Here is a 14,394-nt window from a genome sequence, read left to right on the forward strand (position 1 = left end):
TTGTAGTTGTTCACCCCTTTTGATATAGGAGGTTCTTTTTAGAGAAAGGAATTGGAAATGTAGTCCCTTCCAGTACGTAAAAGTAACTGAACACTCAAAGAGAGGTTCTGCGAAAGAATTTCCTTCTATTTTGGTTACTGTACTAGAATATTAACACTTTTTGCACAATTTATATAATTCCTTATATGTAATGCCAACAGATAGATTAGAGACAATGGTCACATGTTCTTGGTTTAGAGTACACTGTTTTTGGGTAGAAATATCTGAATTTTTTTTTCTTAGAGTAGTTTGACATTTTATTGAATATAATTAAAATAAGTAATTTGCCTAATTAAGAGCTGTGGAAGAGTGTTAATGTGGGAAATGTAATGAAAGTAGTAATTTTGTAAATGATTTTACATCTACCTCTTAATGCCTCCTATCTGAGTACACATTGTTAAATACAGAATCTAATCTTTGCTTGAACTTCTGCCTGTTTAAGTAGAACCCTGATCAGGTATAACATGTTACAAAAACTTTAAATTTTATGCCAAACAAAATAAGAAATTAGGCAAAATTAGGCCCTAATCTAAGGATTCCTAGTTTCTAGGAACAAATATACAAAATATTCTTAGCTACATAGAATTTTAGTACATTTAGGAGCCTTGTTTAAATTCTAAGCAAAGTGAATTCCTTTATCCTTCCCCAGGTTGTGCAATCTTAAGGGGATTTGACCTAACAAATAAAACACAGGCATTTTGGATCTGTTGAATATAGTACCCCTAATTCATTTCTTCCTTTTTAACTGTGATCATTTGTTTTTGAATTAATATGTTTGGCAGAAAGATTCTAGAAGTAACTATTTGAGAAAAACACATTTATAAATAGAAATGTTTATATTAACTAAAGTAAAAAAATAATGCCAGAGTGGTACATTAGCTCCCCTTTCCTCTCTTTGACCAGAACAGCACTGTCCATGGAAATATAGTGTGAGCTATATACATAAAAAACTGGAAAGAAATAGTTGAAATTAATTTTAATAGTATGTTTTGTTTGACCCAATATATCAAAAATTATCATCTCAACGTGATCATTGCTTATTGTGGAAACTCAGATATTTGAAAAACCTGTAATATGTAAAAATTATGACTTGTCACTTAATATTTTCAGGTCTGTCACACCAGTTTCCTTGTATAACTAGCTAAACATAATTTTTTAAAACACAAATGGGAATGTATTACATATAGTTCAAGTTACATATAGAAATTGATTCAATACCTTAACATTTTAAAATTTATTTTCGTATGAGTGCCTATAGATTTACCATATCCTTTTAAATGGCTGCACAGTCTTTTATTATTGGATGCACCTTAAGTTAATCATCCCCCATCAATGATCATTTAAGTTGTTTGCAATTTTCTGATTACAAACAATATGCATAGAAAATGTCTTCATATTTGTGTATAAATATTTTCATATGATAACTTTATAGAAGTTGACTTTCAAATTATCATTTCTCTTGTTAGATTATCCTTTAAGAGGACTGTGCCAGTTTACATCCCTAACCAAGGGTATATGAGAATTCCTCTTTCCCATTAATTTTTACCAATACTTTGAATGATAAAAACAAAAAATACTGATAAACCTAATAGGCATATATATCTAGTTTATTTTGCTGGCTATGTTGTTCTCTTTGTGAATCACCTGAGTAATATCTAAGTTGTTCCCCTCCTCCATCAAACTCCTCACATTTTTTGTCTCTTTCTGACTATTTAGGAATTATTTACATATGGTGGATGCTCTTTGTCGTATATGTAGCAAAGAAGTGTTTTTCCAGTTTGTCCTTTGTCTTCCATTTATGTTTATGGTATCTCCTGCTCTGTAGAGCCTTTAAAATTTGTCTTTTATGTCTTTTGTGGCTCATTCTCAGAAATGCCTTCCTCACCTATAAAATAATAAAGCCTTTCTAGTACTTTTATGGTTTTATTTTTATTATTTAAACTTTGATTTAATCTGGAATTTACTTTGAGAAAGGGGCAAATATGAATTTAGCCTTAAAAAAGGCTAATCAGCTGTCAACAACTCAACACTTTTTATTAATCTGCCTTCTCTGCTGATTTTTTAAAAAAAAATTTATTTTATTGCTCTCTGCTGATTTAAAATTCCTCTGAAGGAGTATTATAAATGTAAGGTGTAAAGATTTACTGGGTTTATGTGGAAATTTATTAGTGGAGCTAGTAGTCAAATGAAAAAGAATCTAGATTAAATGTATGCCTTTCACCTTCAGAGGCAAATTGAATTTAAAATTGTAATGCTTTACATTAGAAATCAAGCATAGCTTAATGTTCAATTAATTCCCATTTAACCTAGAATCCAAACATCAGAAGAGTTAAGTAACTAAATATTTGTGTGAATTCTGTACTATTTATTCATTCAATTATTCATTCATTTATATTAAGCATTATTCTAGGCATTGGGAATATAGCAGTTAATTAGATAGGTAAGATCCTTGCCCACATGGAATTTGGGCTCTATTAAGGAAGATCCATAAATAAGAAATAGTATGTAAACAAGCAAGATAATTTAAGATTATCTTAAGCAGATTGTTAAACAGTTGTGAATGTAATAACAAAGTGATATGGTGGGGAGGTAAAGTGAGACTTTCTGAGACTTGAAAGTTGGGAAAGAGCCAGTCATATCCATGTCCACAAAGCTAAGAGTAGTAATCCCAGTGCAGAAATTGAGAGGTGAGAGAAAGCATGGTGTGTTTTGGTTTTCTATGTATTTTGTATGTCTGTCCTACTTGCAAATTTCTCACTGAAATTTAGTCTCAAGTTCTCTTGTGGGCTCCAGTGACATACTATGTTCATAGTGTTTATCATATGACATTATAATTATTTGCTTGTCTGATAGACCATGAATTCTATGAAATCAAGGACTTTGTCTTTTACCTCTATATTCTCATATCTAGCATACTGCATACTTAATGAATGTTTGCTTACAGTGAGGAATTATAAACGTAGTTAAGTCCTGCCTGTTACCATGTACTTTGGATCCTGTTCTCTCTCACCATTTCAGGAATCTTTCATTCTTCTTCTAGTTTATACAAACTCTGTCTCGAATGAAATCTTTTCATTAGGATTTAATCAAACTCAAACCTTTCCTATCTCAGAAAGCATCCAAAATCCCCATGTTCTGTCTTCAACTATTGCATTATCTTTCTCCCCTTCTCAGCTACATTCTTCAGAATTTCACTTATTTATTTCATTTTCTTACCTTTTACTTACTTGGAACCTGCTTTTGTCTGTTTTCAGCCTGAGATTTTCAGTGACTTTGATGTTGCTAAATCTAGTTGACATTTTTCAGTTCTTACTTCATTTGGTCCCTGAGTAGCCTTTGACACTTAATTCTTTAATTCTACTTATAATTTCTTCCCATGGCTTCCATGCTACTGTACTCTCATGGTTTTCCTTCTGCTTCTTTGTGGGTACCTTATCACTCTTCTTTGCAGGCTCATCCTCTTCTGGGTGCATAGTTTGGAGTTCCTTAAATTAAGACTCCTTTGTTGGAATACCACACAATGAGTAATTAAGTGATGTTCTACTTCTCTCATAGTTGATGTTCATGAGAATGGTTCTCAGCATAGGAAAAATGATGTCTAGATGCAAGATAGAAAAGAGTAAATAAATACCTTGTATTTTTGAATTTGAACTTGAAATACCGCTTTGAAATCAGGATGTTTTTTATGTTAAAAGCATTTTCTCCCACCTCTTTTTACTTTAAAAGGCCTATAAACAATGAGTAACCCACAATGAGTGGCCTGGATAAACATTTCCCATTCAGAAAACCACAGCTCCTTGGAGAAATGGCTGATTCCAGGTGTGGGAAGGAAGTGTACAATAACAGCCTGGAACATCTTGTTGTAACAGATAGTAAGAAGCCATCAAAGACTATTACAACAGAATCAAAAGGAATCATGAGTCAGTTTGAATTGGCTTTTTTATTTGCCAAAGACAGGACAATTTTAACACCAATAAGGATAATAACTGCAAAATATTGAAACCCATTAGTATGTTTGGTACATGAGTTTATAAGTGATGCTAAAAAAGAAAAAAGACACAATTGATCCCTTTTAGAGGAATGTAATGTGCCAGCTGATTATTTTAAAAACTGGCAAATCATGGAAAAGAATCAAGCATTTATTCTTGCCTCTCATATAATGGTTCACTGGCTAAGCAAATAGTAGATAATTAAAAGTGCTCTAAATAGATATACTCCAGCTAAAGCAGTGATAGAATATTACCTTTTGGCAACCCTTAATGAGTTAATGGATTTAGGCATTGATCATCATTGTCTATAATTTGCACAGAAAGAGAAACAGCCAAACATTTTTCTAATAATAGAAGGACACAGTACCATTTATAAAATGATCTTGCCCCCCCAAATTTAAACCTAAATATGACCAAGGCTATAGATTAAACTCTCAATTTGTAGAAAACACAGAGGAACATGTTAAATGTCGCTGCAGGATGCAGTCAATAAAATCTAGCCTCTTCCTTCCATAGCTTCTACATACCTCTCTCACAATGCTCCAATGTTTTGAAATGGTCTCATTTATAGATATTCTGGTACCATTAGACTATGTGTTCCTCAAGATCAGGAAATGGCTTCTTAATCTTTCTTTATTTCCCTGGTGTACAGCACAGTGCCTGACATTTGGTACAGAATCAATAAATATTTCCTGTACAAATTTTATTTGATGAGTTCAGTGGTTATTCAATCATACTCATCAGTTCTTTTGATTAGGAAAATGACCAATCATAGTAACATTTCCATATATTCTTCGTGCACTTTTGACTATTTTGAGTACAACTGACTATTCTCTATTTCTTTAGTGACTCTCAGATTATATGCTTATTGTCATATGTACCCATCCTTTTGTCATGGAAGTTACTTTATTACTTTTCCTGATTAAAAAGATCAGATATTCTCATGGTAAAAAATTCAAATGAAATAGAAAAATATAAAAATGAAACCAGAGCCATCATTATTAATCATTAATATTTCAGAAATATCCCTTTATCCAATTCTTCCTCTCCTCCTCACCCTCTCCCACACAATTTTCCTCTTGTTGGATTGACCTTTTTATCATAGTGTCATACCCTTCTTTGTCTCTTATTACAGTCTTTGTTTTAAAGTCTGTTTTGTCTGGTGTATGTATATGTCTATGTATATAAGCTACCTCGGTTTTCTCTTGGTTTCCATTTACATGGAATATCTTTTTCCATCCCTTTACTTTCAGTCTGTGTGTATCCTTATCTCTGAAGGGAGTTTCTTGTGAGCAGCATGTAAATGGGCCTTTTTTTTTTTTACCCAGTAAGCTACTCTTTGTCTTTTGATTGGAAAATTCAATCCATTTACATTTAAAGTAAGGATTGATAGATATGTTTTTATTGACTTTTTTTCATTGCTTTCTGGCTGTTTGTAGTTCCTCTCTGTTTCTTTTTTCTTTTCTTGTTCTCTGTCTTTGTGGTTTAATGACTTTCTTTAGCAGTGTACTTAGATTCTTTTCTCGTTATCTTTTGTGTGTCTACTATAGGTTTTTGCTTTGTGAGTACCATGAGGTTTACATGGAACAACTTATATCTATAGCAGTCTATTTTAAGTCACAACAACTTAAATTGATCACATTCTAAAGCTCTACATTTTTACTCCTCCTACTATGTTTTGTTTTTGGTGTCACATTTTGCCTCTTTATCTTGTGTATCCCTTAACTAATTGTTGTAGTTGTATTTACTGCTTTTGTCTTTTAACCTTCATACTAGCTTTATAAGTGATTATTCCACTACTTTCACTATATATTTACCTTTCTAGTGAGATTTTTTTCTTTCATATGTTTTCTTATTACTAATTAGTGTTGTTTCTTTTCAGCTTAAAGGAATCCCTATAACATTTCTTTTAAAACTAGTTTAGTGGTGACAAACTGCTTTAGCTTTTGCTTATCTGGAAAACTCTTTTATCTCTCCTTAATTCTAAATGATAGCTTTGCCAGGTAGAGTATTCTTGGTTAAAAGTTTTTCTCTTTCAGTACTTTGTATATATTGTGCAACTCCCTTCTGGGCTGCAAAGTTTCTGCTGAAAAATCTGATAGTCTTATGGGAGTTCCTTTGTTATTTAACTAGTTTTTCTCTTGTTGCCTTTAAGATTCTCTTCTTGTTTTTAACTTTTGACATTTTAATTATAATGTGCCTTGGTGTAGGTCTCTTTGAGTTCATCTTGTTTGGAACTCTCTGGGCTTCCTGGATCTGGATGTCTGTTTCCTTCCTCAGATTAGGGAAGTATTCAGCCATTGCTTCTTCATGATTTTTCGTAAGTAGGTTAGTGCCGCTATACATCCTGCTCTAGAACCTGTTTTTTTTCACCCAACATCCTGGGTATCTCTTTATACATTAATAAATACTACTGTACATTGTTATTTTTGAGACTCCAAAATGTATATTCTTTTTAATAGATCTTATTAGTCTAGTACTGAAGAACATCATATTTCTTTATAATTATTTGTAATTATTTCCCAATATAAAAAATATTGTCATGAATTTCTTTGAACACACCCATTTGTACATATATGCAGTTCTCTCTTTAGACTAGAGGTGGGTTTGTTGGGTCAAAGAATGTGTTCATTTAAAATTTCTGTAGTGCCCTACCGCCTTCCAAAAAACTTAGACCTATTTTCATTGTCCCAGCAGTTGATTAGAGGGTTTTATTATACTTGAAGTCTTGTTCATCAGCTCTCATCAAGCAGTAGTCTTCAGGTAAAGTAACTCTCAATCTTTTTCTTTCTTTTGGCCCTCTCCTTTGGCGCCTTTTCTTGAATGATTTCTCTTCTCTGTGTTGGCAGCAGGGACTGTGAAAGTTGTATAAGGTGCAAGATCACAAACCAGACATAAAGTGAATAATTGTAGAGCAAATATGTGATTGTCTCATAGTAACTGCCTATTACTGTTACCCCTACCATGTTGTCATATGTGTTTTTGAATGATAATGTAGAATATTTTATCTCTTAAAACTTTGATCATATATTTACAAAAAGCCTCATTTATAAATGTCATCCTGTTATATCTGCTTGGAGGAACTAAAGTAATATGAGAATTATCTCTGAACTTCTAATAATGTTTCTGTCCAGACATTTATTTCCCAGAAGCCTCTTGTAGAGGAAAGAACATGTATTTTGAAGTTTGACTGAACTGTATTCTGATTTTAGCTTTGTAACTTACTTGGTTGTATGTGAAAATCTCTTAACTTTTCTGGGCCCCATTTCATCTGCAAAATGGGCATATACTTGATTGCTGTCTATTTGAATGATTACTCTAAGGATCAAATAAAACATTGTATGTGAAAATAGCATAGTGGCTAGCAAATACTAATAATTCAATATTTGTTCATCTGTTCCTTTTGTGGTGTTTAGTAGTGTTGCACAGTGTTTTTAGATATGTGTTCACTGTCATGTATACTATTGCCTTCACAGAAACCTTCTCTACATATACCCTCAGAGTCTCAATTTTGCCAACCGTCAAGGTTCTGCCAGAAATATAACAGTGAAAGTCCAGTTTATGTATGGGGAGGATCCTAGCAATGCCATGCCGGTAAGAAATGTTCTTCATATTCCTTTTCTGCATATATGGTTCAAATGGACTTTTTTGGTTATCACCTGGTTGGCAGCTCTAAACAGGAAATTAATGTGATCTTTTAAACCAAATTTCTAACTTAATTACTTCCTGTACAGATAGTAGTGAGTTTACTTGAAGTCTTATTTTTTGAGGACTTGGTATATGCTGGGCACTCCAGAGATACAAAGATGAATAAGACTTATAATCTAGAGGCTATAAGAAGAATATATAAAATTTTGAAATAGTGAACTTAAGAAGAGGAGAGATCAGAATCACCTAGTGTACTCTAACAAAGCACAAATACTTTTTCTCTACTTTTGCATCTGTGATTCTAATTCCTCTCCTTTAGAATGAAAGGCCAGATAAGGGAGGTGGAAAGTAATGGGTAGTGTATGAGTTTGTCGTATAGTTTGAAAATACTCCCCAAGTGATTCTAATTTGTATGATTCTTCCCATCTTTGTTGAGAAACTCTGGCAGTAGTTCTCCACTTAGGCTGCATATTACACTCACCTGGGGAGCTTTTAAACATACCAGTGCTTAGACTGAATCTCATTCCAATTACATTATAATCTGCGTGGTGGGATACCAGGCAGGTGTCAGTATTTTTAAATCTCCCCAAGGGATAACATTTTGCAGCCAATATTTAGGAGCAGGGCATGTGCTAATTATTAGAAGATTGGTATAGGAGTTCAAAGGCGTAAGTGTTCAGAGGTAGGAAGGAATGCCGTAAGGTGGTTAAAATGTTAATGTCAATGCGTCTAGACTGGGGATAGGGAAGAATTCAGGTTGGAGAATGTCCTTCAACAGAGGTGCAGTGGTGAGTTGCCAGTGAACCAGAGCAATGCAAGATAAGTCAGAAATAGTAGACTGAGGCCAGACGGGGGAGGTTCTTGACTGCCCACATTATCATTTAGGATTCGTGGGACACTAATAAATGTAAGTTCCATGAAAGAAGATTTTTAACTTACGGGGTAGGAGCACAGCTGTCACTGTAGATGTTCAACCTCTGAGAACCCTAGAGAAATGAAAGTGAGCCAAGAACAGTTGCATTGTTTACAGTGAATCAAGTTCTTTTGATTTTCTTCTTACTAAGAAAACTGTATATTTTCTTTTCCACTATAGCCCCAGTTTCATCAGCATTTTTAGATCTTGACAGCAGCAGACACAAATTATTCATCTTTGTATTCTTTTAGGCAGCTATTTCAGATCCTCATGTGTAATACGTGCTGAATAAGTATTTGTTGAATAAATGTAGAATTTATTTTTGAGATTTGGAATGAACATTTCATGCTCTTTGTACTATCATAGTTGATGAAAAGATACTGGGTTGTGAAAATAGATGCTTTTCTATCCTGTATGTGAATGGCCAAATGAGTTTGAGCTTGTGACACATGTAGTATATGTAAAATAACCTGCTTTTATTTTTTGCCTAACAAACTCTTCCTTGTCTTAGCATATCTATGACTTCCTCTACAGTGAGTGCCCCAGCTGCATCCAGCCACACTGGCAGTTAGAACACTTCTTCTTTTGGTGCTGCCATAATGTCTTCTCATTTGTTTTATGGGTTTTTTCATTTCATGATTGTATGTTTATTTCTTTATCTCATCCACTAGACTGTGAGCTCCTTGAGGGCAGGGATCATGTCTTACTCATATCTGTATCTTGATAGCATCATAGTACTTGGCACATAATTGATGCTCACTCAGTCCATGTTGATAAATGATTCAAAATACATGTCAAGTGGTCAGAGGAACAGTTTCCACTTTGTATCATGCATGTTATGAAAATAAGTTACTTTGTGAAAAACAATAGCTTCTCAGAGGGAAGAAAAGATACTGAATTCCTTTCACTTGTGTGTTATTAGTGATATGAAAATATACTTCTATATTTATGAGAGTGGCTGGCTTGAAAGAGTGCATAAACAGGACACATCGTGTCTGCTTATTTTTTTTAAGTAAGGACTATTCAAATGGGTCTTGAGGTAAATTTTTGATCATATGATGTTGATGTGATAAATCATAAACTTCATAATTTTGGCACTAGAGTAATATTTTATTAAAACATAGTACAGTATTCTTAGCAAGTTGATGAAATTAGACATATCTAGGAGAGTCATAATTTGTTCCACTTTTACATACCCTTAAAGTAAAATGATCTGCTTGAAATGTGGCAAAAAGAAACACAAATACCTGTTAATATGTTCTTTTTATTTGAGGATGGTGCCAATTAACTCCTTTGTATAAGGAATAAACTTTAGATTGTTTTACCAGTTGTGTGATAAAAGTGCTGTATGTCCATATACCTATTTATACGTGTAGAGTTGCCTGGCCAGATTTAAGATTTTAATCTATGGCTAGATAACACTGCAAGCCTGTCACATAGGAATCATAGCTGTGACTTTGACATCATCAAGCCATTTATCTAATCAGCTGCCCTAATTAACCACAGTATTGCTTGGTAGAATTTAAGAGGCAGATATACAAGATAAAATTATTTTACTTCTAAACCTTCCCCAAAAGTGTACTGTATTTTTTTTGTATGTAGCAGATTAAAGAAAAACACATATGTAATAAAGTAAGAATGGAGCTCCTCCTCCATTGGAGTGTAGCTTCTTGCAGTGAGTGTTGGAAGCAAAGGATACATAGCTTCACCTAAAGTAGGATATTTTAATATCATGTATAAATAATTTATATTTGACTTTCAGAATGACTGCTGTTTTAGTGGAGAGGCCACCAGTTTGTGTAGTAGATATATGCCAGCATTCTGGACCATATTTCTTATATAAATTACAAATGATGTGCTTCATACTGATTTTAAAATGAATTCTTTACCATTTTTTTAAAAAAAGGAAAGAAATGTACCTTATTACCCAATAGATATAAATATAATGGATAGAAACTTTTTGAATGTTTGAATGTCAGATGGGTCTATAGTTGAAAGGAAGTTTACAGTTAAACAATTGAACTTATAGGCACATTGTTCTTCATTGGGCTGATTTTTGCCCATTGTTCTCAAATAGTTATTAAATCAGACAAATTCTTACATAGATATGAAACATCCAGCATTTATTACAACAAAGTTTCAACATGCTGTTATTTGTTACAGGTAATCTTTGGTAAATCTAGCTGTTCAGAATTTTCAAAGGAAGCCTATACAGCCGTAGTATATCATAACAGGTACTGAATTCAAATATTTCTTTCAAAGTTACTCACTTCTCAGTGGCATTGTTAGCACTCACATTAGTGTGTTTACCAAATGCTTTGTGGCACTGAATGTGCAAATTCAAGACAGCTGACATCAGAGTTATGATTTCCAACCTGTAGATGCACATTCTCTCCATAGACATCTCAAGTATAAGACTGTATACACAAAACATCTTTTCTGTCAAGTTCTCTGATCCTTTCATTTTTATTGTTATTGATGGTCATTGTGGCCTCTGGTCCTTTGGTCTTTCCCTATTATTTTCACCTGACCCTTTATAGTTGTACTTAACTCTTTACTAAGCTTGCATCTGTAAGTCAGTTAAATTGGTGGTATTCTCTACATCCAGTAAATCTGCCTTAGTGACTTTCCATCTTACTTCTTTGGGAAATTGATTGTTAACTGGATAACCTTTGATTTCTGCTTTCTTTCTCCTTCTTTTTCTCCTTCTCTCCCATCTCTCCCTCCTCCTCCTTTTTTTGATTATTGAATGCTTTGGAGAAAAAAAAATCACATAATTGTGCCAGTCAGGGCTATTACAAATTAGTGTTATTTCATTGTATGATGGGGCTACAGTAATTTATTTTATCTTCTTTTGTTCCCACTACTCTTTGGTAAATTTTTTTGTCATTACTTTTTAACCCTCTCTCCCATTTGGCAGTAGCTATTTTAAGCCATTCTCCCCTTTCCTCTATCTCCTACTTCTTTTCTGTTTGCTTTGACTCTTAGTGTTCCTATTTTATAAAGTTTATTGAGACCATCTAACATGAGATCCATCAACTTCTGTACTCTTCACCTCAAATTATCTCTGTATTGGTCTGCCTTTCCTCTGTTTCAAAAGTGTGTAAATGGTCCACACCCTCCTCAATGTGGATCTTTTCACCTCTGCTCTCAGTCTTACCCAGAATGTGAATATATCAGCTATTCCTTTTCTTGCATCATCAGTGTTCTTCATTGGCTCCATCTCTTATTGTCACAAAACTTAAGTTTTCTATACTTAAAAAAACAAAAGTTTTTCTTCAGTGCTGTTGTGTAGCATGATTTTTCCCTAGCCTCCTTAAAACTGTCTTCTTTCTCACCTTTATTTTATGGCCTTTTCTTGGTTTCCTTTTATCCCTTTGAACACTTTTTTTGTCTATAATAATTATTCTAATTTTTCTTTAAAGTATAGGCATTCCACACAAAACACTAAAGTTTTACCTTTAACCTTCTTTTTCCGTAATAGTCTCTCCCTAAATAATCTTATATGTATTTCTACAGTTACAGTCAATGAAAATGTTACTACTTTTACGTTTATGTGGATTGTTCCCAACTCTTTATTTTCTGTCATAACCTTCTTTCTGAGATAAACGTGTCTTTTCAGTGGCCTTTGGGGCATATTCATTTGAGTGCCTGCTGCCTTCTTACTTTCTATGTATTTATCCGTGACTATCCTCTTAAGCCAATCTCTATCTGACTATTTTTGTTAATAGTACCACCATTTTTCCAGTTACTCTGACTCAGAATGTAAGGCATTCTTGCCTTGCTTCTTTTTTTCTCTAATATCCAATCATCTTTTATGTCTTGATTTTATTTCTGCTTCATTACCAAATATATCCTGTGCTGTCCAGTTTCTGGGCCTTTCTTTCATTTTTTTTCTGTTGTAATACCAATTCCCTCTATTTATTGAACTCCTACTCTTTCTTTAAAAAGGCCCATCCGTGTATCTCTTCCGAAATGATAGTTCCCCAATCTAAAACTTGATCTGTTCAGCTCTGTACTTGAAGACCTTAACTTTATATGCTGTATACCAGGGGTTGGCAAACCTTTTCTACAAACGGCCAAATACTGTATATTTTATGCCTTGTGCACCATCTGGCCTCTTGCAACTACTCAACCCTGCTGTTGTAGTGCAGTAAAGTAAAGTTGCAAACAAGTGGGCATGGCTATCCAATAAAATTTTATTTATGGATACTGAGACATGAATTTCATTTAGTATTTCAAGTGAGATACTATTCTTCTGAAATTTTTTACCGGTTAAAAATATAAAAATCATTCTTAATTTGTAGGCTACACAAAATCAAGTAGTGGTCTAGATTTGGCCGGTGGCCCATAGTTTGCCAACACCTGCTTTACAGCATAGCTGTTGATATATGTGTCTTACTTATAGTTCTACAAAATAATATATTTTTGAGGGTTATTAATTTTTATGTTCATCTTTAAAACCACAAAAGTAATATAGTGCTTAACCTAATGATGGGTAATTAAAAATTCTTGTTGATGAATAACTGGTAGATATTCAATTTTCCACAAAAACCTTCCCATAATGTGATTTCAGGAAAGAAAAGAATTAAAACACTCGATGCCAATACTGATACTGATAAAGAAGGCAGTAATTTCTAAAAGTATCTCAGTTTGTGGCTAGGTCTTTATTTTGTTGCTCTCAGCATTAGCAGAATTTAAATGACAGTACAACCTAACATTACTAGTAAATTCAACTTTCTCATAATTCAGTGGTGATTAGTGAGATCAGTAATAAGATCTATAGCATCTTTTATTCACCAAAGGCATCAAAGTCTCAGATGGCTAGCATTGGCTATCTTTCTTATGGGTATTAAAGCCTTATGCCACTTAATTTTTCTGTGATCAGATCTATACCTGTTAGCATTTTTGAGGCTTATTTGAAATGGAAGGATAGTTGATACATTAGCATCAGAGAAAAAACCCTAATTGGTGGGACAGCTTTCACTTTAAAGGTAGTTGGAGACACATGGTTTGGACAATTTTCATTGAATATAACTGAGAGATATTAACCAAATATGAAAGGTTGGGATGCTTAAGTTCTATCCCTTTTAAGTCTATATCATAAATAGCAACCATGCTTTCCTATAAAAATGCTCAGAGGGGCCACTCTCAATGAATATTGAGATGTAAGTGCCATTGGGTTGATCAGATACATTTGTTGTATTCTTACAGTAGCTGGGAGCACTTCTAAACCGTGGGACACATGCAGTTTGTGGGTGTTCCTTGATCTTTCTTTTCTTTTTTCTCTTTCTATTTTCCCCTTTTTTTTTAGCTGTCAGTCAATATAGAAACTAATCCATGTTTTGGTAACATTTATTTCTTCAGCAATGTAATGAGATTTAAGACATTTCATAGAGAGCTCATCTTGATACCAAGTTGTCTAAAAATACTTATTCTTTTCTTACAAATTAGTCTTACTATGAAGCTGTAGTCCTATTAAAGAAAAATGTTTTTCTATGGTATGGTTATAGGTATACAGTTTAAAAACTCATATTATTTTTTCTATGTAATATATATTCAAATTGGTTTATATATTCAGAAAGCCTTGCTCTAGTCCCCTCTTTTATATAGTTTCCAGCCTAATGAGGATCTCAGCATCAAGGTGGTAATGATTACTGAATTTTCATATAGTAACATTACTCAACCCATTAATAAAAATGGAATGAGAAATTTCAGAAACAGCGGCAGCTCCCTCATCTGGAAATAGGGGTTAGTTACTTAGAGTTTGGAAGTAAAAATATTTCGGACTAGAGGACAAATTAA

The 14,394-nt window shown here is 33.5% G+C and overlaps 1 protein-coding gene across 13 annotated transcripts in view; it reads left to right on the forward strand.

Moving 5' to 3' along the window:
* DOCK7 (dedicator of cytokinesis 7) overlaps nt 1-14,394 on the forward strand; it is a 176,819-nt gene that overhangs the window by 76,382 nt on the left and 86,043 nt on the right. For 12 of the 13 annotated variants that reach the window (XR_012511209.1, XR_012511208.1, XM_074376357.1 and 9 more), the window contains 2 exons: nt 7,505-7,622; nt 10,753-10,823. Coding sequence is in view for 11 of the 13 variants with exons in the window: in XM_074376357.1 (XP_074232458.1) it covers nt 7,505-7,622; nt 10,753-10,823 (189 nt within the window). In the remaining 2 variants the exon portion in view is untranslated. The remainder of the gene's footprint in view (nt 1-7,504; nt 7,623-10,752; nt 10,824-14,394) is intronic. The other variant, XM_074376358.1, reaches the window with a different exon arrangement.

The sequence above is a fragment of the Camelus bactrianus genome, chromosome 13, assembly GCF_048773025.1.
Source record: "Camelus bactrianus isolate YW-2024 breed Bactrian camel chromosome 13, ASM4877302v1, whole genome shotgun sequence".
Classification (NCBI taxonomy): Eukaryota; Metazoa; Chordata; class Mammalia; order Artiodactyla; family Camelidae; genus Camelus; species Camelus bactrianus.